General features: G+C 36.8%; 1 protein-coding gene across 1 annotated transcript; it reads right to left on the minus strand.

Annotated features, from left to right (window-relative positions):
* Positions 1–1,833: 1,833 nt before the first annotated feature.
* On the minus strand, positions 1,834–8,899 carry LOC107872154 (phospholipase A(1) DAD1, chloroplastic-like; the record flags this gene model as incomplete). The annotated part of the gene is made up of 2 exons (XM_016718936.2): positions 7,700–8,899; positions 1,834–1,842 (listed from the first exon to the last, which is right to left on the minus strand). Coding segments are annotated over exons 1-2 (1,209 nt in total), but the record flags the coding sequence as incomplete, so codon positions are not given.
* Between the last annotated feature and the right edge of the window lie 16,502 nt (positions 8,900–25,401).

The raw sequence follows: 25,401 nt of genomic DNA on the forward strand, positions 1-25,401 counted from the left end.
AAAAAAAAGAAAAAATGTGTCCAAACAAAAAAAGTGTCAAGCAAAGTAGAGTCAGAAAAATCCTAAAAAGAGAGTCAATAAAAGAAAAAAAAGGAAATCAGAATCAAGCAAGAGAATGAGCTATCAAAACTATGTGTGACTTGATTCTCCTCTCTCGGGGCTAAGATACATAGGCTGCCCTTCTCTAGGCTCGGTCCAACCAAATAAAAAATTTAGAATTTCCCAATCAAAAGAAACTGGGGCATGGGTTAATCCTCATCGTTTGAGTCGATTTCAAAAGTTGTAAGTCCACCCCACTTCAAGTGTCGATTGGTCCTTATGCCATCCTTTATTACTAACCCTATCCAAAAGCCAAGTTACAATTAAAGAAAGACCTTCAGATCAATCTTTGAGGATGTTAAGGCTAAGCATGCAAGGGATATGATAATACATTTGGGAACTACTTGTCTTCCTCAGCATAAGGAATCAAGAGAAAAATAAAAATGAGAGAGTCTTATTAGTGAAAACCCTAGCGGGTAACGTAAGACGATGGTAAGTTGAGAGAAATAAAAATGAGAGAGTTTTATTGGTGAAAACCCTCACGGGCACCATAAGGCGATGGTGATCCGAGAGAAAAATGAGAGAAGCTTGTTGGCGAAAATCCTTCAAGGCGCCCCTAGCTGAATGGGGTCTTAAATGCAATTGACCTAAGGAAGCAACTTAGTTTCAAGGTCATTAACTCAATAACAATGGGTAGAAAGTTTCGATGAATAGATCAAGCTGCTTAATCCAAAATACAAGCATAATCATTAGTGTTGACTGTCATTTTTAGATGAATTTTTCGTTTCTTTATTTTAAAAGAGGATATTCATTGTCTTTTCTTTCTTCTCTTTATTTTTATTTTATCTTTCTTGAGTCAATTATCCAAACAAAAATTGTCATTCTTTTTTTTTCGTTTCTTGTCTTTGAGTCAAGTCCGTGTCAAAACAAGTGAGAAAAGATTTCAAAACTGGATACCAGCTTCTTTAATTGCACAAATCAAGATAAAAGTTAGCACATGAAAAAGACATGATTGTGAGCCAAAAAAGGGCATGTAGAAAGTTTTGTTAACAGAGAAGTTAGGAAACTCATGGAAATACCAAGTTTCAAAGGGTCTATCTGAGAAGTATGGAAAAGCAGAGATATTGTGTTTGTTTTAGTCACTCCTAATAATCTGAGTTTGGATTAATGATTCAGCAAGTCAATGATATATGCTAATGGTTGGAATCAAGGTTAAATGTGACGAATGTAAGAGCGATCGCCGCGAAAGCTAAAACCACAAACCAGCCACCATGTTTTAAACTCACAAATTTTCTTTGATGAAATAGAAAATATATTACCTTCAAAGCAAGGACTTCAGAGCATAAATATCAAGGGCTGTAATGCCTCACTTCTACAAATGCAGGAAGCAAAGTTGCTGCACAGGTTTGATAATCAAATCATGATAAAAATCATCATCCTATATTCCTCGGAGACACACTTTCTTGTCCAGGAATTTCAGTTTTCATTTGCTAGGTAATACACTTCTTAAATTGAACCTTCACTCCTAGAAGACGTACCTTTTAGTCGAGTCATTCCCCTTGACCCCTAGAAGACATACCTTTTAGTCGAGCCATTCCCTATGATTCCTATAAGACGTATCTTTTAGTCGAGTCATCCCCTTTGATTCCTATAAGACGTACCTTTTAGTCGAGTCATTCCCTTGATTCCTAGAAGACGTACCTTTTAGTCGAGTCATCCCCCATGATTCCTATAAGATGTACCTTTTAGTCGAGTCATGCCCCTTGATTCCTATAAGACGTACCTTTTAGTCGAGTCATTCTCCTTGATTCCTATAATGATGTGACTTTCACAAAAGTCCTTTGATGATAAACTGGGGCAAAATTTAATTCTTGTGTTTGAAACTTCACTTTTCTGGCAAACGGAATTTCTCTTTACAATAATTTTTGTTTAGGATAATTTTATTTCTAGTTTGATGTGATTTCAGGAGCCTGCCTGAAGAACAGGGCAAATAAATGGAAAGTCAAGCAAAAAGGCGAAGAAATTGAAATTTAATAGATTGAAATAGCAATTCAGGAACCCGCCTGAAGAATAGGGTGAAGAAATTGAAAATCAAGCGACAAGTGATGAAATTGCAACTCAGGATCCCGCCTGAAGAACAGGGTGAAGAAATTGCAAGTCAGGAGCCCGCCTGAAGAATAGGGTGATGAAACTCAAGTCAAGAGTCCAAAAAAGCTGCATAGATAGGATTTTTGTAATTTCATTTATGTTTTAACCTGTAATTTTTATTTTGATGTAATGACAGAGCCGTGGATCGGAACCTCGATGGAACCTCACTCGACTCTCCAACTCGGTATAGTCCTTCTCTTTCCAATCTTTTGAAATACTCGTAACTTGATTCCCTCATAACTTGGGTAGGTAGGATGTCTTAAGTTAAGACCTGATTGTCCTTCTTCCTTCTGTTTCTTTCTTTGAATAATGATCGGATCAAAATTTGATCTCATTGTCTACTTCTTTGTCTGAAAATACTTCGTGTTTACATTCAAAGGGGGCATGATGTGACACCTAATTTTGTCCCTCCCAAAATTTAATTCATTTTTAGTTCACCTACCGTGTACCCTCAACCATATAATCATACCCCACAAAAATACAAAAATACAAAAATAACAACTCTTAACAAAATTCCAACAAATTTTATCTTGTTTTAATTTATCCTAACAAACTTTATCCTAATCACCTACTCCCAACCACACCCTACCTCTACCCTACCAACCTACCCCACATCACCTTTTATTTTATTTTTTTTAATCAATTCACAAAACAACAAAAATATAAAAGGACCCACAAGGGAAATTGGCACACATTCTTCTTCCATATACAATTCCCACAAACAGATAACCAAATACACAGACGACAGCCCTTGGATACTCATTCTTCTCCAGAAACATAAAAATGGACACAGTGATAATAAGGGCTCCATACGAACACATGAGGGAAGGGATAAATTCATCTTGAGTCTTCTGATTGCTTCTTCTTTTTGAGAGAATAGACAATTCCAGAGAGGGAATTCCAACAAAAAAAAGAAAAAATTTTATTTTTATGGTTTCATCTTCACAGAACACGGAGAGCATATATACACCATACACTGATAGACCATAAGAGAACCTGATTTCCTTTATTCTCCAATATATACACATATTGTTACACACAAAAATTGCACATACACACAGAGATCTAAGAGAGACAGAACAACGAGAGAGAGAGAGAGAGAGAGAACGAAGCAAAGGAGGCATGAGAACTAAGAGAATGCGCGTTCGCGAGTTGAGTTACTGTTCCGGCGGTAAAATTGCCGAAAACACGTCAAAATCATCAAGAATCTAGGTTCTTTCATGTATTGGAGTTTTGGTTTCTTCTGTTTTGAGTTTTATCGTCGAAATCGGGCTTTGGGATTCACTGAGTGTTGTTTCTGCTTTGGGGTTTAATTTTTCATTTGTCTCAACCAGTTTTGGGTTTCAAATTCTACAATATCGGAGTTGGAGTTCCTCAATGTTGAGGTTCTGTTCGGGATTCTAAAGTCTGGGTCTTCTTTGATTCTTATTATCAACGAAAGTCGATTATCTAAAGGTCCATCTCTACAACTTTTGTTCCTTATTTCATTTTAATTTGGTATATCGATGTTGTTATTATGTGTGGGATGATTATGATTGTTGGATCTGGATCTTGTTGATATTTTGATTATGTGCTTGACGAGGTAATTTCGTTGATATGTGGAACGAATTTGAGTAGTTTGATGGTCTGATTGATAAAAATGAAGTTAGGAGGGGTGGAATTAAGAAATTGCCAAAAGGGATTAATATAGATCAATTTTCGTTTATTGTTTTATTTAATTTGGAATAAGCATGAATATTGTCGGAACATGATAGAATTATGATACGCTGAAATGGATAGGCAAAAGTAGGTTCGGGTAGGCAAAAATTTAGGAATAAATATTTTCTTGTTGAATGTGTGAATGTGGAATTTGGGTTGAATGGTTTGGGTTTTAGTTCTTGCATTTGAAAATGTATTCGTTTAATTGGGGAATACCCACGATCAGTTGTATTTACTCACCGGAGAATGCCCCGATGTATTCTGTTGGCGGAAGACATTCGTGATAAAGGTCCGAGGCATTGGGTAAAGCATTGGAGCATAGTTTAGGATTAGTCTAGAATAGGATTTATATTTTTGTATGTTTTTATCTTTGGGATTGTATAATTCGAACTGGACATTATTTTGATTTTGAATTTTATTTGATTTGTTTGTTTGTTTGTTTCGTATGTTTATGTGGTTTATACATTTTATAATGTTAAATTAGCCAATACGCTCCACCAAGCGACCGTGGTCGAACCACGGGATCGAGGGGTGCCTAACACCTTCCCCTCGGTCAACAGAATTCCTTAGCCGGAATCTCAGTTCGCAAACCAGTTTAAAGAGTCAAATCGTTTTGAAAAGGATTTTCCAAAGGTGATTTGTCACACCCGGTTATGCCAAGTGGCGACTCTGAGTTTTGAATATAAATAATCCTTTTTCGAAACAAATTTTCATCTTTTTATCACTTAACAATAAAAACCCTTTCAAACTTAAATCTAATTTTTTTTTTTGGGATTCAAAAAGAGGGGTGTGACAATCCCCGGACTCGTTATCTTTCATATTGTTGAACAATATTATTGTATTTGATTTGTGAATAAGGGGTGTTAATTAGTCCATACTAATTCATTAAATAATCCTACAGACCCTAAGATCCTGATACTGTACTTGCCTATTGTAATATAATTACGGGTCTCAAAACGAATATGCTTTTTTCGTATATTTTTGAGTAAAGGTGACAAAACTATTCCATGAAATGATAACGTGCCCAATTTATTTAAATTAAATTAATTATTAACTCGTTCATTTATTAATAGCTCAGTCCATGTCAGCCTAAACTATTTTCATCTATCAAAAAATAGAGTTGATATCTATCGATCCATGAGATCTTGTATGAATATTTTAAAAAGACATCTTTTTGTTTAATATGTTTCACAGTCATAATAAAAAATAGTAATAATTTTATTAGGTGTTAGAAAGTTATAAAAGAATAAATAGAGCAATTAAACTTAGTAAGAATTGCCTGACTTTCGACCCGTTTTTACTTTTTAATCTATTTTATTATTTCAATACATATCAATCAAAATAACTTTTGAACGGATCAATAATATGCTCAATATTAGCTTAATCCATTTTGAGCTGCCCAAGTTTAGTCCAACCTGTTATTTTCCACCTCTAGTTTTGAGTAGTGAAGATTCAATTACCTCAACATTGAAGGATGAAATTAAGTTTCCTAACTAGTACGTAGTATTTTCAATTCAATACTACATATATAATACGTATGCCATTATTTTATTTTTATATCAGAACGAATAATAATTTGTCATATTAAAAAAATCTTTTAAATTTTATCTCATTTTATCCTTAATGACGTCATGCTTTCGAACAAAGTATGGATCATGTGTACCATACTTTGTCTAAACGATTAGGTGTGTGAGTTTTCTATCTGAACTATCACCAACTATTTATTAAAACATATGACTTCAGCTATCAATTGTTCATTTTTCTTACGTGAATCATCACTGTCGTTCAGGTATAAGAAAATGAACAGTTGATAGTTGAAGTGTGTTTAAATAAATAATTGGTAATAATAATTCATGTAGAAAACTCAACATGAAATTGGTTTTGAAATTGCTAGTAGTGAGTGTTACTGTATTGTGTGTATATATCAATACAGGAGTGTGAAAAACGTTTTTGTTAGATAGACGTCTTTTGATTTTTAGTTGGGACCCGATTGGGTAGTTGATTTATTGGGTTGGATAGTGAGTTTGGATTAATTATTTAAATAAAATAATTAAAATGAAAATGAGACAAATATACCCCGAACAATGATGAATGATACATATAATCCTCCATCGTACTTTGGATAGACATATACCCTCACCATTAATACGAAAAACATATACAAATCATTTTATTAACTTAGGGTACATGTGTACTCAAGTATTAAGCCCAAAAGGTGTAATATGAACATAGTAAGTACAAAAAAACGAAAAGTAAATAGCTTGACAAGTCAATAGTCATCATTAAAGAAAAATTGACCTTAACATTTTGACTGGCCAACCACAACATTAAACATCATATTATATACTCATATTTCTTCTCCGACCATATTGCGGCACAGTCCACAGTAACGTGTACTCATTGGTCATATATTTAATCGATTTCAATTTATTTATCTGATTTTAACTCGATATAAAATTTTAAAAATAAAATTAAATACGTAGCCGCAAACTAAAAAACAATAACAACATAACCAGTACATAATTCTCACAAAGTGGACTTTAGAGAAATAGTTTACACAGTTCATACCATTACCTCAGAGATGAGGTCGTAGAGAGGCTGGCTTGAGGTTTGGTCACTAAAAAACCTACTTTTGAGGTCTGGTTACTAAAAACCCTAATTTCTTGCCCTATAATTAGTTCTTCCCTCACCCCTTCTAGCCATTGGAATCCCATGGCTATCAAGATCCAGGACATTTCCAAAACTGTCAACAACGCCAGTATTCATATTTTCCACTGCGTGGGTCGTCGTTTGATTGGGAACAAGTTATTTAAGGATTAGTTATCTTGTCATGCATGTATATGGGGTAACTTAATTATTCCATATATCAAGTTTAGTAACGTCTTGTTTGCTTTCTTAACTTTCTCAAGCCTGATCTGTGGTGCAATTTAGGCAAGGGCGGACCTATGTATACTTTTGGGCAGTGGCGGATGTACATGTATTCCAGGGGTTCATTCGAACCCCCTTTGTCGAAAAATTATACTATTTTTACATGGTAAAATTTTTTTTTATGTATAAATAATAGAGGCTGAACCCCCTTCGATTAGTCCGTATATGTACTACTGAACCCCTTCACTGAAAATCCTGGATCCGCCCCTACTTTTGGGGTGCTCCGGCACCTAGTAAACTCGACGCGGAATAGGTATAATTACATAGAAAATATACAAGAATAGGTATAAAATATATAAAAGTACCTATTAAAAAAAAAAGTTGGTTGGGTGCATTGGCATTTAACTTGATCTTAAGGATTTCCATTGAAGGGACGTCCTAGGTTCGAACCTTGTTGAGATGATTTTCTTTATTTTTTTTCAGCTTTTAAATTTTTTAAGCACCCCAAAAGTATACATAGGTGTTCAGTTTTTTCAGTTTTTAAATCCTGGATCCGTCATTGAATTTACGTGTTCATTTTTTGGATATCTAATGCCTATATGCTTTTCTAATTCTATCACGTCATCTTTTATAAGATTATTACTGTGGAAGTTGGTGCCAAGCCTGAGATATCTCTAAGTGCAGAAAGTAAACATAGCCATCTTGAAGTTGGGATTCCTATTTACCTGGCACTTTGAGCCCTTAAATAACTTCTTTGAACCCATATATGGAACCCAGTAAAAAAGTACATTTTTCATCATTATACACATTTTTAGTGTAGATTTTCAAAATATATCCACATGGTTCCATTCCTAATCTTTGTACCTGCTAGTAAAAGAACTATGTTTCAAATTAGAGCCACATTTCTTTGATAGGATTGCTCTCTCTTGTGTTCAACCACTGTTGCAAAATTATCTACTAAGTGTAGATATGTCTTCAGATCGTGACACGTGGCGACGTCCCCCTTTCTAATTTGTGGACATAAATCTTTACTACTTAATCTTAGTTCTTTCCCTACCTCAGCATACACCCATTGTGTATCCTCCATGCGCTTTTGTAGCCAGCTTGGCATCCCCCCGCCGGCTGCCACGTGGGCAGTCCCTCTTTCCACCACATCATCATTGATATCGTCATCGATCACGAATCCCGGAACTTTTGTGATTGGATCATCGGAGTTGACAATGCGGAGAACATTTGTACCACTTTTCTCCAATTGGCATCGAAAACTTTTGTTGCCAACTCTAGGCCCTCCAAATGATACAACAGTTACTATAGGTGCATCACTAAATTTGTTAGTAATATCATATGCTGTTAATGTTGCTAGGGCAGCACCAAGACTATGTCCTGTCACAGTTATACTTAAAGGTTCATCACTATATTTATCAAGAATGTTGCCAATTTGTTCTCTAATTGTGTCTTGCAAACTTTGGTCACGTTGGGTGTTTGTTGTGTACAAGCTCAAGAATCCACTTTGTACCATTGGTTGTTCGTAATTTTTGGGCGCCATGTCATCCGGTAAGCAAGTCAACCTAGCGCGTAAATTCTCGAGCCATTCTGATGAGGTGGCAGTACCTCGATAAGCGATCACCACGTCGCGGCGCCCCAGCCTGGCGATTTCTTCTACGTCATCACAGATGGCCAGGTAACCAATCCAGCTGGATCGTGGGGATGCTAGGTTCGAGAACCTTTTAGTCCACCTCGGCATTTGGGTTGCACACGTGGCGTACAAGTTCTTGATCACCTCGTATCCACTCTTTTCTAGTCCACATTTTATCAACATCGAACTCTTATGATAAAGGCACGTGGCGTACGTGGGTGATGACATGTCAAAGTTGAAGCAGCGATAAGCTGCTTCGACAAATTCCCTGTACCTCAAGATCTCCTTACGGAGATCATCATCAAGGGGATCAAGCAAGCCTTCCCAATTCTTGATCCCTTGAAATTCCATCCACCTGTCCCCTAGTTCGGCCACCGCTCTGTCAGCGACACAGCAGTGGCTGAACCCTGGATTCCATGAGGTCGTGATCTCGAAACTACGAACTCCCAATTTACTCAATGTATACCACTTTAAAATAGGGAGTGCCAATCCCATATGTTGTTTGGTCATGAAAAGATTGTTGCAATTTGATTTGAAACTATATCCACTTGATAGCCTCATTATCAATAGTGAAGCTAAGGTATATATATGTATATATACGATGAATAATATTAATGCACACTTACTTGGATGCACTTTCATTTAGTTACACTTCTTGTTCTACACTCAAATGAGAGTTATTTATAGTAGTCGATATGTTATAAAAGTTGCATGGTGGGGTACAAAGATTATGTTATATGTGATAGATAGGAGATTGGCGGAGGGTGTCATAGGATAGGGAGTAGTATTTAGTACGGTTAGATAGGGACAAGACAATATTGTGTTTATTGTTAACTGAAAAAACGTTTTTAGGAGGAATCTTTGCAACTTGTAGTATCTAGGGGGTGTACAGACCAAACCGTCAAGTCAAATCAAATCGAGAAAAAAACTGACTTATGGTTTCGTTTGGTTGGTTTGGCGTTTGAAAAAAAACTCGACCATTCTTGGTTTGGTTTGGTGTTAACCAAAAACAAGTCAAGCCGAACCCAAATCAAACCGACATAATATATATATATATGCATGTATATAATTTAACTTTTTATACATAAAATATTAATTATAATCTACTTTTTCAATTAATTTTATTAATTTTCAATATTTAGAAAGTAGATATATATATATATATATATATTCATATTTGGGCCTTTAAGTTGCAATATTTATCCATTAATTGCTAATAAAATGATCCAAAATTCAATGTAAACTTAATACCTAAATTTTTCACTCTTCATCTTATCTTTTAGTTTCAAGAGAGTTTTTCGTTCCTCAATTTTTTATAATTGTGGTTTTTCATTAGAACATGAATGAAAACATACTTGATCTAAACCTCAATCACAACATAATTGTAAAAAATAAGGATTATAAAAAAAATCGAGAAAAATCGAAAGAACCGACTAAAATCGAAATTGGAAAAACCAATTTTATGTTGGTTTGATTTGGTTTATAGTTTTAATAAACCGACATAATTGGTTTGATTTTTTTTCAATAGAAAACCAAAACAACCCGAGCTATGTACACCCCTAAGTATCTATGCAATGTCGACTTTGTAATAATTTAGGTATTGTGAGTTTATCGTTAACTATTTTCTACCTGAACTATCACCAATTACTTATCAAAACGCACTTCAATTATCAACTGTTTGATTTGTCCTATACCTGAACGATAGTGATAATTCAGGTAAGAAAAGTGAAAAATGGATAGCTGAAGTTAGGGGTGGGCATGGTATAGTGGCGAAGCCAAAATTTTCACTAAAGGGGTTCAAAATCGAAAGAAATAGGCACACGAACTTAGCCAAAGGGGTTTTAGCATCAATTATATGTCTATAAAAAATAATTTTAACCATATATAAATAGTATAATTTTCTGTCGAAGGGGGTTCAGGTAAACCCCCTAACCATAAGGTGCCTCCGCCCCTAGACGGCTTCGGTACGATAATTTCGATATTCGTTTTTTAATAATAGTATACCACTGTTCATTTTTTAAAAATAGTATACCACTGTTCGTTTTCCTATACCTGAACGACGGTGATAATTCAGGTAGGAAAAGTGAACAATTGATAGTTGAAGTTAAGGGTGGTCATGGTATGTTATGGTACGGTATTTGAATCTTTGGTCGATATTTGATTTTTAAAAATACTATACCATTATCATACAAAATTAATTCGGTATGATTCAGTATTTTGAAGTTCGGTTTCGATATTTTGTGGTATGATAAATTGGTAACCATAGTACGTTCAACTTTGACAATAATACTCGTATAATATAATATTATGGCTAGGGGTGTACAGACCAAACCGTCAAGTCAAACCAAATCGAAGAACCAAACCAAACCGAGAAAAAAAATCGACTTATGGTTTGGTTTGGTTGGTTTGGCGTTTTAAAAAAAAAAAGACCATTCTTGGTTTGGTTTGATGTTAACAAAAAAAAAAGTCAAACCAAACCCAAATCAAACCGACATAATATATATATATATGTGTGTGTGTGTGTGTGTGTGTGTGTACATGTGTGTGTATATATATGAACGTTTGATTATTTAAAATTAAATAATTTTATCTATTGTGGAGATTCTTAATAAAGTGTAAAAGTTTAAATCATTTTTCAAAAATCTTTCACACTTTAATGTAATAATGTAAACATAAACATATACACATATATGTTTTTCAATTCCAAGTGGTTGATGGTATCACTTTTACATTTGCATACCTCTTTCCTTTGTTGCCATATGATAGAGAGACGCATCAATTTAAATCATATTTATGTTGCGATATTATATATATATATAAATCGTTCCTTATTTTTAAAGTCAAATCTTTACAAATTTATTGATTACATTCTATTACGTACTTAAAACATTTAAAAATCTGGAATTTCTTAATTTTTTATTATTCTAATAGTTTAACATTTATTTTTAGATTTTTCAAATCTTCTTAAAATCAAATTTAGTTGATTTAAAATTCTTAAACTAATAAAAAATGTATCAGTTGTATGACTTCAAATAAGGAAAGAGTTACCATAAATATATTTAATTAATTTTCAATTCTTAAATCAGAAAAAGATATAGAAATTCTGATGTCTTCTAATAAGGAATTTTTTTTAATCATAAATACATTTAATTAATTTTCAAATCTTAAATATTAGGATGAAATAGTGAAAAAGACGATTTTGTTTAAATATTAAGAAAAAATAGTGAAAAGGACGATTTTGTTTAAAGCAAGGATTTCAATGAAGGGCAAAAAATTCAATTCACTTTTCTAAGGATATTTCCACTTTTAATTATATATATATATATATATATATATATATATATATATATAGATAGATAGATAGATAGATAGATAGATAGATAGATAGAGAGAGAGAGAGAGAGAGAGAGAGAGAGAGAGAGAGAGAGAGAAAGAGAGATATTCATATTTGGGCCTTTAAGTTGTAATATTTATCCATTAATTGCTAATAAAATGATCCAAAATCCAATATAAACTTAAAACCTAAATTTTGCACTCTTCATCTTATATTTTAGTTTCAAGAGAGTTTTTCGCTCCTCAATTTTTTATAATTGTGGTTTTTCATTAGCGCATGAGTGAAAACATACTTGATCTAAACTTCAATCACAATATAATTGTCAAAAATAAATATTATAAAAAAATGAGAAAAACCAAAAAAACCGAAAGAACCGACTAAAACCTAAATCGAAAAAATCAATTTTATGTTGGTTTGATTTGATTAATAGTTTTAATAAACCGACTGTAGACACATAATTTTGTCCCTCCGAAAGATATTTTTTGCCTATTTACCTTATTCTACCGCATATCCTCATTCGTATGATAATTCCTCTGCAAAAAGACAAAAATAACAAACCAACAACCTACCCTATCAAATGGCAACACCTCACCACCCCTCCATTTCTTGTCCACAAAGGCAAAAAGGATAAACATACACTAAAAAGGGGGTCCTACGAGGGAACCTTCCAGGAAGGTGCAAAGAACCCTTTTGTTTTTCATTTTTTTAATATACATACACACATAGGAACCTCAGGATGGTCTCCTCTCGAGAATACATACTATTCATCCTTCTTCTCCAAAAATACACAGATTTGAACCAAAAAGAACAAAAGGGAAAACTTCATTTTCGGCTTCTTCTTCATAGATACACACAGAAAAAGCATCCCCAAGGGACTCCATTTTTCGTTTTCTCTCCACCATAGTCCATACGTATAGCTCACTTTCGTACTCACATCCACGCGAATCGTTCGAGAGAGAGACTGAAATCGTTTGTTTAAGATTTTTCGGCGAACCCATCAAAATCATTGCTAGCATCTGTGTCCAGCTCGTTATTCTGATTGAATCCGATCAGTCTTCGTCAGAATCTATTTTCCAGCTTGATATCTCGGTTGGAACGTGTGTTAGTCTTGGGGTCTCCATTGTTGATTGAGCCAGCGTCGTTTTGTTCGTCTCCGCTTCGCATCGACTTCGTGATACTTTTTTTTTACTGGTTTGGATGGCTCGATTGGGGTTTTCATTTCATTCCTTCGTCTTGACATTGGTTTAAAGGGATTCGTAAACTGTTTGGTCTCAGTCATATTGTTGGGGTCAGTTTTGGATTACGGTGCCTCTATACCGAGTTGGGATTTCATCATTGTGGGGATTCTTTGCTAGAGGATTTCAGTTTTCGGACTTCTTTATTATCAACAAAACTTTCTATTGAGGTTCATTTCTTTAACCCGATCTCTTCTTTATTCTTGATTGGTTGCATTGACTATGAGTATGTGTTTGGTTGATTAAGATAGTCTGGTTTCGTTGATATTGTTCTATTGTTTGAATTCGTTACTAAAAATGAGCACAGATTGTTGAAATGGTTTGTTAATCGTGGAAATTTGTTACAAGAAAGAATTTGGGGTGGAATTAAAAGTTGATAAAAAGTTGTGTAGTTAAATTTTCGTCGTTTTGTCATTTTGTTCAATTCGGGATAAACATGAATGTGATCGAGCTCAGATAGGTAAGCGTAGGTCGGATAGGCAAATTTACAGATTATGGACTGATGGAATATTTGAGTTGTGTGATTGAATGATTTTTTCTTACCTATATTGTGTTGGGATCATTTGTATCATTTGGCCGGGGAATACCCCGAATTACTTTGTATTGATTTATCCGAGGAATGTCCCGAGGTATCTTGTATTTGGAAGATATTCGTGGTGAAGGCCCGAGGCGTCGGGTAGAGCATTAGTCTAGAATTAATTTAGAGTAAGATTTATTTTTACGCATTTTTTTATTTTTGGACTGTATAATTGGATTGGACACTAAATTTTGGATTGTTTTATCTTGTTTGCTTGATGATTGTTTTGTATGTTTTGTGTCGCTTATACCCTCGTGGTGTCAAAGTTAGCCGATACCTCTACCAAGAGATTGTGGTCGAACCACGGGATCGAGTGGTGCCTAACACCTTCCCCTCGGTCAATAGAATTCCTTAGCCGGAATCTCTGTTCGCGAATCAGTTTTAAAGAGTCAAATTTATTTTGAAAAGGATTTTTCAAAGGTGACTTGGCACACCGGATTATGCCAAGTTGCGACTCTGAATAAAAAATGTAAATAATCTTTTTTCGAAATAAATTTCATTTTTTGTCACTTTGATAATAAAAACCCTTTCGAACTTAAAAATTAATCTCTTTTGGAGTTGAAAAGGGGTGTGACAGCTTTGGCGACTCTGCTGGGGAATCTTTTCAGAATTCGGTCTTATTTTTGGAGTCGTATCGATTTTGTTTGGCATTATGGGTGTATAAACATTGTTTGTTATTATTGTTTGTGTTATTGTTATCACTGTTGTGCATTTTCGTGCTCTTTGTGTACAGTATTTATCCTATATGTTACCGCTTTTATATCTGGCATCATGTGTCTACCCCTAGGCCTTCTTTCTACAACAAGTCCGTAGTACACGTGTTGCACAAAACCTCTAGTTGAGTTACCCTTATTTTAGGGGGGAGCCGTCGGTGTTATAGAGTAGGTGGAAAGCAAAGCAGCCACTATCGACGATACGCTCCCCCAAACAACCTTGTTAGTGAACCACAATGTAGGTCAGCCTTTAGGTCATTCTTATGTGCATCATACTGAGACCTAGTGGGACCCACATGGCCCTTTGTAGGAGACTCACCTTTAAAGCATCCCTACGTGCTAACTGTTGCATCTTTAAGGGTAACGTGGTCATTTGACGAACTGATTTGGAAAAAAAAATATTTGTTAGGAGTAAGATGCGTAGGCAAAAAATGAAAAATAGAAAAAATAAAAAAAGCGAGTCGAAAAGAATAAATCAAAAGGAGTGTCGTAGTTTATTTTAGAGTTCTTTATGGCTTTTGTTCTTCACGATCCAAAAACTCAAAAAGATATTTTTTACATTTTGCATTTATCTTCTCAAAGTACCGTTAGTTCAACAAAAACTCAACAGATTGCAATCCGGGGTATACTCAGGGATATGGGGTCTGGTTTCAACCTATCCTTCGGGGTATCAGCCAACCCTTACCAGCGCGGCTTAGGGGAAGAATACAGAAAGAATGCATAGTTGACGATCATCAGGATGAAAGTGCGGGGTCCAAAGTAGAGGCACTAAGAGTTCAGTTAGCAGATTTGTTCAAGATGGTAGAAAGGTATTCTTTCCAAGTGCACTTCTCATGAGGCAGGAATACGGGCCCGAAGCTTCTTCCCTAATATCAGGGTGTCTTTACAGGATATGCTACAAAGTTTGAATAGGAGAAAGAGAACTTCACAAGCAGGTCCATCTCAGCTAGGGTCATCACGCAGAGTACCAGTCTGAAAGAGCATTTCTTATCTTTATTCAGTGTGAGCCTTTTATGTTTCTTTCATTGTAGGGTGGTGTCTGTTTTAAGTCAAAGTCAAGTTGTTTTTGATATTAGGGTCTTTATTAGTAATTTCACGTATATCGTCTTAGGGGTCTAGAATGTTGTTTTGTATTTGTTGTTTAGTTTTAAAGTGGTCCTAAATTCTTTGTATGTTTTTGTTGTTTCTTTCATCAAAATGTTATGATGTTACATCTTTCTTTTATTTGTTTGTTTTCGTTTTTCGTAAAAAAAAAACACCTTCAATTATGTGATGTTTATGCATATGCAGCCCGAACTACGCAAGATCTGATTCATGTACAACATGATATGTAGGTAACCTACTTTTGAGTTCGATCTAATCATTTTGTTTCGTTGTTTTTCATTATTTTTCCTCTTTTAAAGAAAAATAAAAGTCATAAAGAATGATAAAATGAAGGTAGATAGCGAGAGAAGAAAAGAAAGAAAGGATGATGAGACAATAAAGGGAAAGAACAGAGATTGATACGAAAAAAAAAGAGCGAAAGGAAAAAAAGGGTGTGTTTGGAGGAAAGAAGCAAATAAGTGTAGATAAAAATTGGGATGATGTTAAAATGACCTCGCTACCCTCAAAAGCTGGTAGAAATGAATATGAATTTAGGACAATTTTACTAATGTGATTCCTATGCTTGTTGTGTGCCCTAATCCTAACGGATGTCGTCTTTGATGAGCATGTTCTTTCAGATAACAGTGGTAGGATTGCAGCACTCTGGCTAGTTACCCATACTTCACTAGATTCAAAGCAAAGCTCATCATGGCTAGCAGGGAGATTGAAAATTCGCTCATTGACTCGAATCAGGATCACAGGGAAAAAAGTTCAGAACACAATGATGAGGTAGTAAGGCTCAGGCAACAATTGATAGATTTGCACCGAGCATGAGCCTGCGTAATGCCTCCTCCTCTGCTTCCTGAAGGTCTTGGGAATATCTCTAATTGTCCACCGCTCTCTCAGGCGCAATTCTCTGCTCCTACTGAGTCACCTGAGCATGCACCAGGATTTACTCCGTGACATTATTATTCTGGCAGTTCTAGTGTGCCCTTGGCAGCTCCACAATTAAGACCCGCTGCTCAGCCGGTGCCACCAATCACACCGATATTCGTGGCTCCACCACCACCAGAAGCTCCCACATATGTTGTGCGTCCGACGGTGGGGCTTTCTCGGTCTGCCAGTGAGCCAGTATTGAAGGTTCCAGATAGTCAGTACTATGCCCCGGAGCCTATTTTGAGAATGAATGAACCGTATGGGTACACTCAGCCACCTACATTTCCATTTGATACGGAGAAACCTGTCGCAACAGAGGAACAGGAAGTCATAGCGCGAAAGTTGAAAAGTTTAGAACAAGCCATGAGGAATTTGCAGGGAATCGGAAGTTATAAGAGTGTTTTCTATAAAGATCTTTGCATGTTCCCAGATATCAACCTTCCCCTCGATTTTAAAATGCCCAAGTTCAAGAAGTATGCAGGGCACGGTGATCCCGTGGCACACTTGAGACGTTATTGCAACTAATTGAGGGCTGTAGGAGGAAGGGAAGAGCTGCTCATGGCTTTCTTTGGCGAGAGTCTTTCTGATCTAGCTTCAGAATGGTTTATTGATCAAGATATCGACAAGTGGAACAGCTGGAATGACTTAGCTTTTGAGTTTTTACAACATTTTAAGTATAACATCGACCTGATTTCGGATGAAAAATCCTTGGTCAACATGAAGAAGAAAAACACTGAAGGATTTAGGGAATACGCAATAAGGTGGCGTGAATAGGCCGCCAGGGTAAAGCCTCCAATAAAAGAAAGTAAGTTGGTAGAGGTTTTCATTCAGGCATAGGATGAGACCTATTTTTAATATTTACTTCCGACAATGGGAAAGTCTTTTATCGAAGTCCTCAAAATAGGGGAGATGATAGAGGACGAAATCAAGACCTGCTGAATAGTGAGTTTTGCAGCATTGAAAGCCACCACATAAGCGATTCAAGGTGGATCTGGCGCATTCGGAGGTAAAAAGAAGAAAGAGGACGTGGCGACTGTTGTAGCTGGAACCCATTCCTATCCCATAATACCACCTCGCCCCTATCCCCAATCCCAAGCCCAAGTCTACGCCCAAGCTCCATATATTCCTCCCCACAATAACTACCCTCCACAAAACCCTTTATATTCCATTCCACCACCCCCGTACCCAGTATATAGCATGCAGCCATATGCCCAAACCCCTTCTTACCCGCAATGGTGTGCGCAAGCTCCACAAAATCACTTATCCGCTCCACCGAATTACCAAAATCCCTCAAGACTCGGTTTTCAACCTAGGCCCGAGTATAAAAAAGAGAAGGCGATCAAAAATCAATTTACACCTCTTGGGGAGTCATATGCTAGCTTGTTTGATAGGTTGAGAAAGTTAAAGGTCTTAAGCCCAATTTAAGGAAGGCTTTCAAATCCACTGCCGAGGAATCTTGATTATTCTTTAAGGTGTGCGTACTATTCTGACATACCAGGCCATGATATCGAGAAATGCTGACATTTAAAGAGAGCTGTCCAAGATTTAATTGACACAAATCAGATGCCGGTCCAGGCCCCGGAGGGTCCAAACATTAACCAAAATCTGCTGCCAACCCATGCTGAAACCAATATGTTAGAATTGATATATGACGGGAAAGAGTCGTCAAGGTGTTATAAGCCTATCATCAAGATACAGACCATTGAGGAGAAATCGGTGAATGTAGCAGAGTTTTTGAAAGCAATGTCATTGAGCCAGAAAGGAATGAGAGAAGATAAATCCCAAGAAAGCACAAAGAAACCCCTGATGACGGTGCAAGATGCCAGAAGGTATGTTGATTTAAGTCAGGATAAACCTAAGTTGACAGTGGTAGGAGCTCCGAGTAAGCCCATCTTGACAGTGAAAGGAGCACTGGCAGCGCCTATTATCCTCAAACCGGTGACCCAACCTCCGATAGTTGATACGAAAAGGGTTTCCTAGAATTATGGGTGAACTGTAATGACCTATCATGGGGAAAGAAGTAGTGGAAGATGTAGATGAGGCAGGGGGTTTAACTAGGTCAAGAAGATGCTTCGTGCCTGAAAGTTTAAGAAAGTCCAAGCCAATTGTGAGTGGACCGTCATCTATCAAAAAGTCTATCACCGAAGAAGAAGTCAAAGAATTTTTGAAAAAGATGAAATTGCCAGAGTATTCAATAATAGACTAGTTGAAGAAAACCCCTTCTCAAATTTCCCTCTTATCTTTGTTGTTGCACTCCAAGGAGCATCGTAATATTTTACTGAAGGTATTAAATGAAGCATATGTTCCTAGGGAGATTACCGTAAATCAGCTTGAGAAAATGGTTGGAAAAATCTTTGAGGTCAATCGGATCAGCTTTTCTGACGATGAATTGCCTGTTGAAGGTACAGGGCATAACCGGGGCCTTTACATTACAGTGAAGTGCGAAGATTTCTACGTCACTCATGTTATGATTGACGGAGGTTCAGGTTCAAATATCTGCCCTATTTCTACTTTGCAAAAGTTGAATATTGGTGCTGAGAGGATCAGGCCCAACAATGTATGTGTCAGGGCTTTCGATGGTGCAAAATCAAACTCCATTGTCAAAATAGAACTAATATTGATCATAGGGCCTGTTGAGTTCGCCATAGAGTTTCAAGTATTGAATATAGACTCTTCTTACAATCTGTTTTTGGGAAGGCCGTGGATCTACAAGGCCAAGGCGGTTGTATCTACACTGCACCAAATGATTACGTTTGAGCATGACAGGCAAGAAGTGGTAATTCACAGTGAAGGAGATTTGTCCACCTGTGAAGATTCTCCCTTATCTCTTATTGAAGCAAATAACGTAGAGGAGACATTCGTCTATCAAATTTTTGATACAGTGCCAGTGAATCGTATCCTTGAATGGCAGGTTATACCGGAACCGCAATTGTCTTCCACTTCTATCATGATGGTGAGTGAACTTTGGAAATATGGATTTGAGCCAGGAAAGGGTTTGGGAGCGTCTCTGCACGGTATAGTTCATCCCATATGTCTGAGTGAGAACGTGGGCACGTTTGGTCTGGGATTTGAGCCTACGGCTGAAGATCTGAAAAAATCCAAGGGAAGGAAAAAGGAAACATGGTCACTCCCTCGCCCAATGCCACTACTCAGTGAATCATTTGTTAAGAGCGGTGTCACAAAGCATGTGAAATTTGAAGTTGAATTGGTTCATAATTGTCAGAACCTCTTTATTGAAGTTGATATGGTCAAAGCAGAAGAAGGTACCAGTATGGAAGACGTACAATTCATAGGTCCAGCTGTCCGACTCAATAATGGGGAAGTCACTCCTCTCCCCGTCAGGAGGGAGTTTTGGTAGTTTATTTTATTTTTCTTTCTATTTATCCGAGTTATTTCAGGGTTGCAATTTGGATTTTAGTTTTTTTATGTTATGTTGGCATCTATGTTTAAACCCTTCTATCTTTTTATTTAATGAAATGCAATGTCTCTTTTGTTTTGTGTCTAATATATTTTGTTTTTTTATACACAGTTCTCTTTATGTTGATTCTAATGACATGACATGCATGCGAAATTTTCAGCCTGATCTTAAAATCTAAACTAATCAAGATGTAATGAAGCAGGATGGGGAATATGATGAAGAAGAAGCACTAGAAGAAATAAGCAAAGAGTTGGAACAGTTTGAAAACAAACCGAATCCTAATTTGAATGAGACTGAGCCAATAAATCTAGGGAATCAAGAAGATGTTAGAGAAACTAAAATCAGTGTACATGATTTTCCACAGCTAAAAGATGGAATGATTCAAGCATTAATTGATTATAAGGATGTTTTTGTATGGTCTTATGATGATATGCCTGGTTTAAGCACTGAATTAGTGGCTCACAAATTGCCAACTAATCCCGCATTCCCTCCTGTCAAACAGAAGTTGAGGAAGTTTAAAACTGATGTAAGTATTAAAATCAAAGAGAAAATCATGAAACAACTTAAAACCAAAGTAATTTGAATGGCTCGTTATCCCATGTGGTTATCCAATGTTGTTCCCGTACCAAAGAAACATGGCAAAATTCGAGTGTGTATTGATTACCATGATTTGGACAGAGCAAGTTCGAAAGATGATTGTTATGCTGGATATCACCAGATCATTATGGATGATGAAGGTCCGGAGAAGACATCTTTTATTACACCATGGGGTACCTATTGTTATCGAGTGATTCCGTTCAGTTTGAAGAATGCTGGAGCAATATAAATGAGAGCCATGAACACTATGTTTCATGATACGATGCATAAGGAGATTGAGGTGTACGTGGATGATGTGATTATTAAGTCAAAAAGTCGGGCCGACCATGTTAAATATTTAAGAAATTTCTTTGAAAGGCTTCGCAGGTATAATCTCAAGCTCAACCCGGCAAAATGTGCATTTAGAGTTTCATTTGGAAAGCCGTTGGGGTTTGTGGTCAAACGTCGGGGGATTGAATTGGATCCCTCAAAAATCAAAGTTATTCAAGATTTGCCCCCGCCCAAGAATAGGACGGAGGTGATGAGTTTTCTTGGTAGACTTAACAACATTAGCAGGTTTATTGCTCAACTCACAACCACTTATGAGCCCATATTCAAGTTACTGAAAAAGAGTGCTTTGGTAGAATGGACTGAAGAATGTCAGGAAACGTTCGACAGAATTAAAAGATATTTGTGAAATTCGCCCGTGCTGGTACCACTGGAGCCTGGTAGGCCTTTGATCTTATATTTATCAGTCATGGACAATTCTTTTGGTTGTGTCCTAGGTCAACATGATGTCACAGGCAAAAAGGAGTAGGCTATTTATTATCTTAGCAAGAAGTTCACCGCATATGAGGTCAGGTATACTCTTCTTGAAAGGACGTGTTGTGCCCTAACTTGGGTAGCACAGAAGTTGAAGCATTATCTCTCGTCATATACTACTTATCTCATCTCCTGCATGGATCCTTTAAAGTATATCTTTCAGAAGCCTATGCCGACAGGTCGATTGGCAAAGTGGCAAATATTGCTTACCAGTTCGACATTGTATATGTGACTCGAACTGCCATGAAAGCCCAAGCCTTGACAGATCATCTTACTGAGAATTCCATTAATGAAGAGTACGAGCCATTAAAGACATATTTTCCTGACGAAGAAGTATCGTGTATCGATGAAGTCGTTATAGATGCTGATCCAGGTTGGAAGTTGTTCTTTGATGGAGATGTCAATATGAAAGGAGTCGAAATAGGTGCAGTTCTTATCTCTGAATTGGGACAACATTTCCTGATAACAGCACAACTTTGATTTTACTTACTAACAACATGGCAGAGTATGAAGCTTGCATTCTTGGTTTGAGGTTAGCTGTTGATATGGGAGTACAGGAATTATTGGTGTTGGGGGGATTCAGATTTGCTCATCCATCAAATTCAAGGAGATTGGGAGACGCTAGATTTGAAGCTCATCCCGTATCGACAATGCTTGCAGAAGCTATGTCAACGGTTTGTGTTAGTAAAATTTAGGCATATCCTAAGGATTCATAATGAAATTGCTGATGTTTTAGCCACTCTATCTTCAATGCTCCAACATCCTGATAAAGCCTACATCGATCCAGTGCATATACAGAGTCGTGATCAGCATGCTTACTATAATGCGGTTGAAGAAGAGCTCGATGGAGAACCCTGGTTCTTAGATATCAAGCAATACATTCAGTCAGGAGAATACCCAATATATGCCACCAACGATTAAAAGAGGACTATTAGGCGTTTGGCTAGTGGATTTTTCTTAAATGGGGAGATCTTATATAAGAGAACCCCAGATCTGGGACTTTTGAGGTATGTAGATACAAGAGAAGCCTCAGCAATCATGGTTGAAATACACTCTGGAGTATGCGGGTCGCATATGAACGGTCATGTCTTGTCAAAGAAGATTCTTCGAGCAGGTTATTACTGGCTTACTATGGAGAGAGATTCTATTTGATTTGTTCAAAAGTGTCATCAATGTCAGGTACACGGTGATATGATATGTTCTCCTCCTGCTGAGTTACATACAATGGTCGCTCCACGGCCGTTTGTGGCTTGGGGAATGGGTGTGATTGGACCGATTGAGCCGAAGGCATCAAATGGACATAGATTCAATTTAGTAGCCATTGATTACTTCACAAAGTGGGTAGAAGCAGTAAGTTTCAAGTCAGTGACAAAGAAGGTTGTGGTAGATTTTGTTCATGCTAACATCATTTGTAGGTTTGGAAATCCTAAGATGATCTTTACAGACAATGCTGCCAATCTCAATAGTCATTTGATGCGAGAAGTGTGTTAATAGTTTAAGATCGCACATCGAAATTCTACTCCATCTCGCCCAAAGGCCAATGGTGTTGTAGAAGCCGCTAATAAGAATATAAAAAAGGTACTGCAAAAAATGGTACAAGGGTCTAGACAGTGGCATGAAAAGTTGCCATTTCCATTGCTAGGTTATCGCATCACTGTTCGCACTTTAACAGGGGCAACTCCATATTTATTGGTGCATGGGACAGAAGCAGTCATCCCTGCAGAAGTTGAAATTCCCTCTCTTCGATTCATTGTAGAAGTAGAGATTGATGATGACAAATGGGTCAAAACCCGACTGGAACATTTGAGTTTGATTGAGGAAAAAAGGTTAATGTCTGTGTGTCATGGCCAGTTGTATCAGAGGAGAATGGCTCGAGCGTATAACAAAAAGGTTCGTCCCAGGAATTTTGAAGTTGGTCAGTTGGTATTGAAACGTATCCTTCCTCACCAGGTTGAAGCTAAAGGCAAGTTCTCCCCTAACTAGCAAGGTCCCTTCGTTGTGAAGAAAGTGTTACCCAACGGAGCCTTATATTTGACAGATATTGAAGGTAAAATGGCAGAAATAGCTATCAATGCTGATGCGGTCAAAAGATATTATGTATGATATTTTATCCTTTGTTGATTTTATTGCATGTTTAGTACTTGAATTTTTTAAGATTGATATGATGAAGGCATTTTATTCTTCTATCCAAATATTGTGTCATCCTTTGTTTACCCGTTTGAGCTTCGTTTTATTTTTTCTTTCATATCCCTCTTTTGGAATCAAAATAGAGTCAAAGATAAATGTCAAGAAAATAAGAATAAAAGAAAGAGTTCAAAAAAAAATCAAATCAAAACAAAGAACAAGCTTATAGAACTACGTGCGACCTGATTCTTCTCTCTCGATAGTGAGATACGTAGGTTGCCCTATTTTGGGCTCAGTCCAACCAAATAAAGATTTTAGAGTCACCCAGTCAACAAAAACTGAGGCATGAGTTAATGTGTTTTTTGAGTTGATTCCAAAAGTTGTAAGTCCCACCCCCATTTCAAGTGTCGTTTGAACCTCTTGCCATCCTTTTCTAATCTTATCCGAAATCTAAGTTACAACCAAAGAAAGTCCTTCAGATCAATTTTTTATAATGTTAAGATTAAGCATGCAGTGTATATGATGATACATTATAAGGTACCACTTGTCTCCCTCAGCATAAGAAATCAGGAAAAGAATACAAAATGAGAGAGTCTTATTGGTGAAAACCCCCGCGGGCATCATAAGGCGATGGTGAGTTGAGAGAAATGAAAATGAGAAAGTCTTATTGGTGAACACCTTCGCAAGCACCATAAGACGATGGTGAGTGAAGAGAAATAAAAATGAGAGAGTCTTATTGGTGAAAACCCTCACGGGCACCGTAAGGCGATGGCGAGTTCAAGAGAAAAGTGAAAAGTGAAAAGAAAGAGATTTGTTGGTAAAAGTCTTTTAAGATGTCGTCAATTGAATATGATGTATGAGTCCAATGGATTTGAAGAAGCGGCTCAGCGGTAAAGGCACGAACTCAACAACAAATGGGGAGTTTGGATGGGAAGATCAGACAGCTTAATCCAAAATGCATGTCATATTCATTGGAGTTGGTTGTTATATTCAGATAAGTTTTCTTTTTGAATATGGGACCTTGTCCTTTTCTTTCATTTACATATTCATGCTTTTTGTCTTTTTATATCAAAATAAAAGTCACCATCATTTCTTTACATTTTAAGTCAAGTCTGTGTTAAAACAAGCGAGAAAGGATTTTAAAATTTATTACCAGTCTTTCCAATTATATGAGGAAAAGCCAAGGACTAGCACATGAAAGAAATATGATCGTAATTCAACACGAAGCAAAGAAAGTCTATCAACCGACAGGCTATTGGATTCATGGAAGCATTTAGATTTGGGAAAAGAGCGCACCTCAGAGGCATGGTAAAATGAAAACCCATTGTTCGAGTCAGAACTCATTTCCCTCAATCTGGATCTGGGTCAATGATGCGGCAAGGCAGGGCAAGTGTCAGCGATTTGGCAAAAAGATGAAAGGAACGAGTGCTGGGGCAAATACCTGAGAAGCCAAGAGCTGCAAGCCACCACTAAGTTTTTAACTGACAAACTTTCTCTATTGAAATAGGGGCAAATTCGCATCACTTATTTCAGCTACCATTGAAAATGCACATCCGTGGGATTTTATTTTCTGTTCAGGACCCTCCTGAAAAATGGGATTTTACTTTCTGCTCAGTACCCTCCTGAAAAATAGGATTTTAATTTCTGCTCAGGACCCTCTTGAAAAATGAGATTTTACGTTCTGTTCAGGACCATCCTAAAAAAATGAGATTTTACTTTCTGTTCAGAACCCTCCTAAAAAATGGGACTTTACTTTCTGTTCAGGACCCTCCTGAAAAATAGGATTTTACTTTCTGCTTAGGACCCTCCTAAAAAATGGATTTTACTTTCTGTTCAGGACCATCGTGAAAAATGGGATTTTAATTTCTGTTCAGACCCTCATGAAAAATGGGATCTTACGTTCTGTTCAGAACCTTCCTGAAAAATGAGATTTTATTTTCTGTTCAGGACCCTCCTAAAAAATGGGATTTTATTTTCTGTTCAGGGCACTCCTGAAAAATGGGATTTTACTTTCTGCTTAGGATCCTCCTGAAAAATGGGATTTTACTTTCTGCTTAGGACCCTCCTGAAAAATGGGATTTTACTTTCTGTTCAGGACCCTCCAAAAAAATGGTTTTTACGTTCTGTTCCGGACCATCCTGAAAAATGAAATTTACTTTCTGTTCAGGACCCTCCTGAAAAATAGGATTTTACT

This window comes from Capsicum annuum, chromosome 5, assembly GCF_002878395.1.
Source record: "Capsicum annuum cultivar UCD-10X-F1 chromosome 5, UCD10Xv1.1, whole genome shotgun sequence".
NCBI lineage: Eukaryota > Viridiplantae > Streptophyta > Magnoliopsida > Solanales > Solanaceae > Capsicum > Capsicum annuum.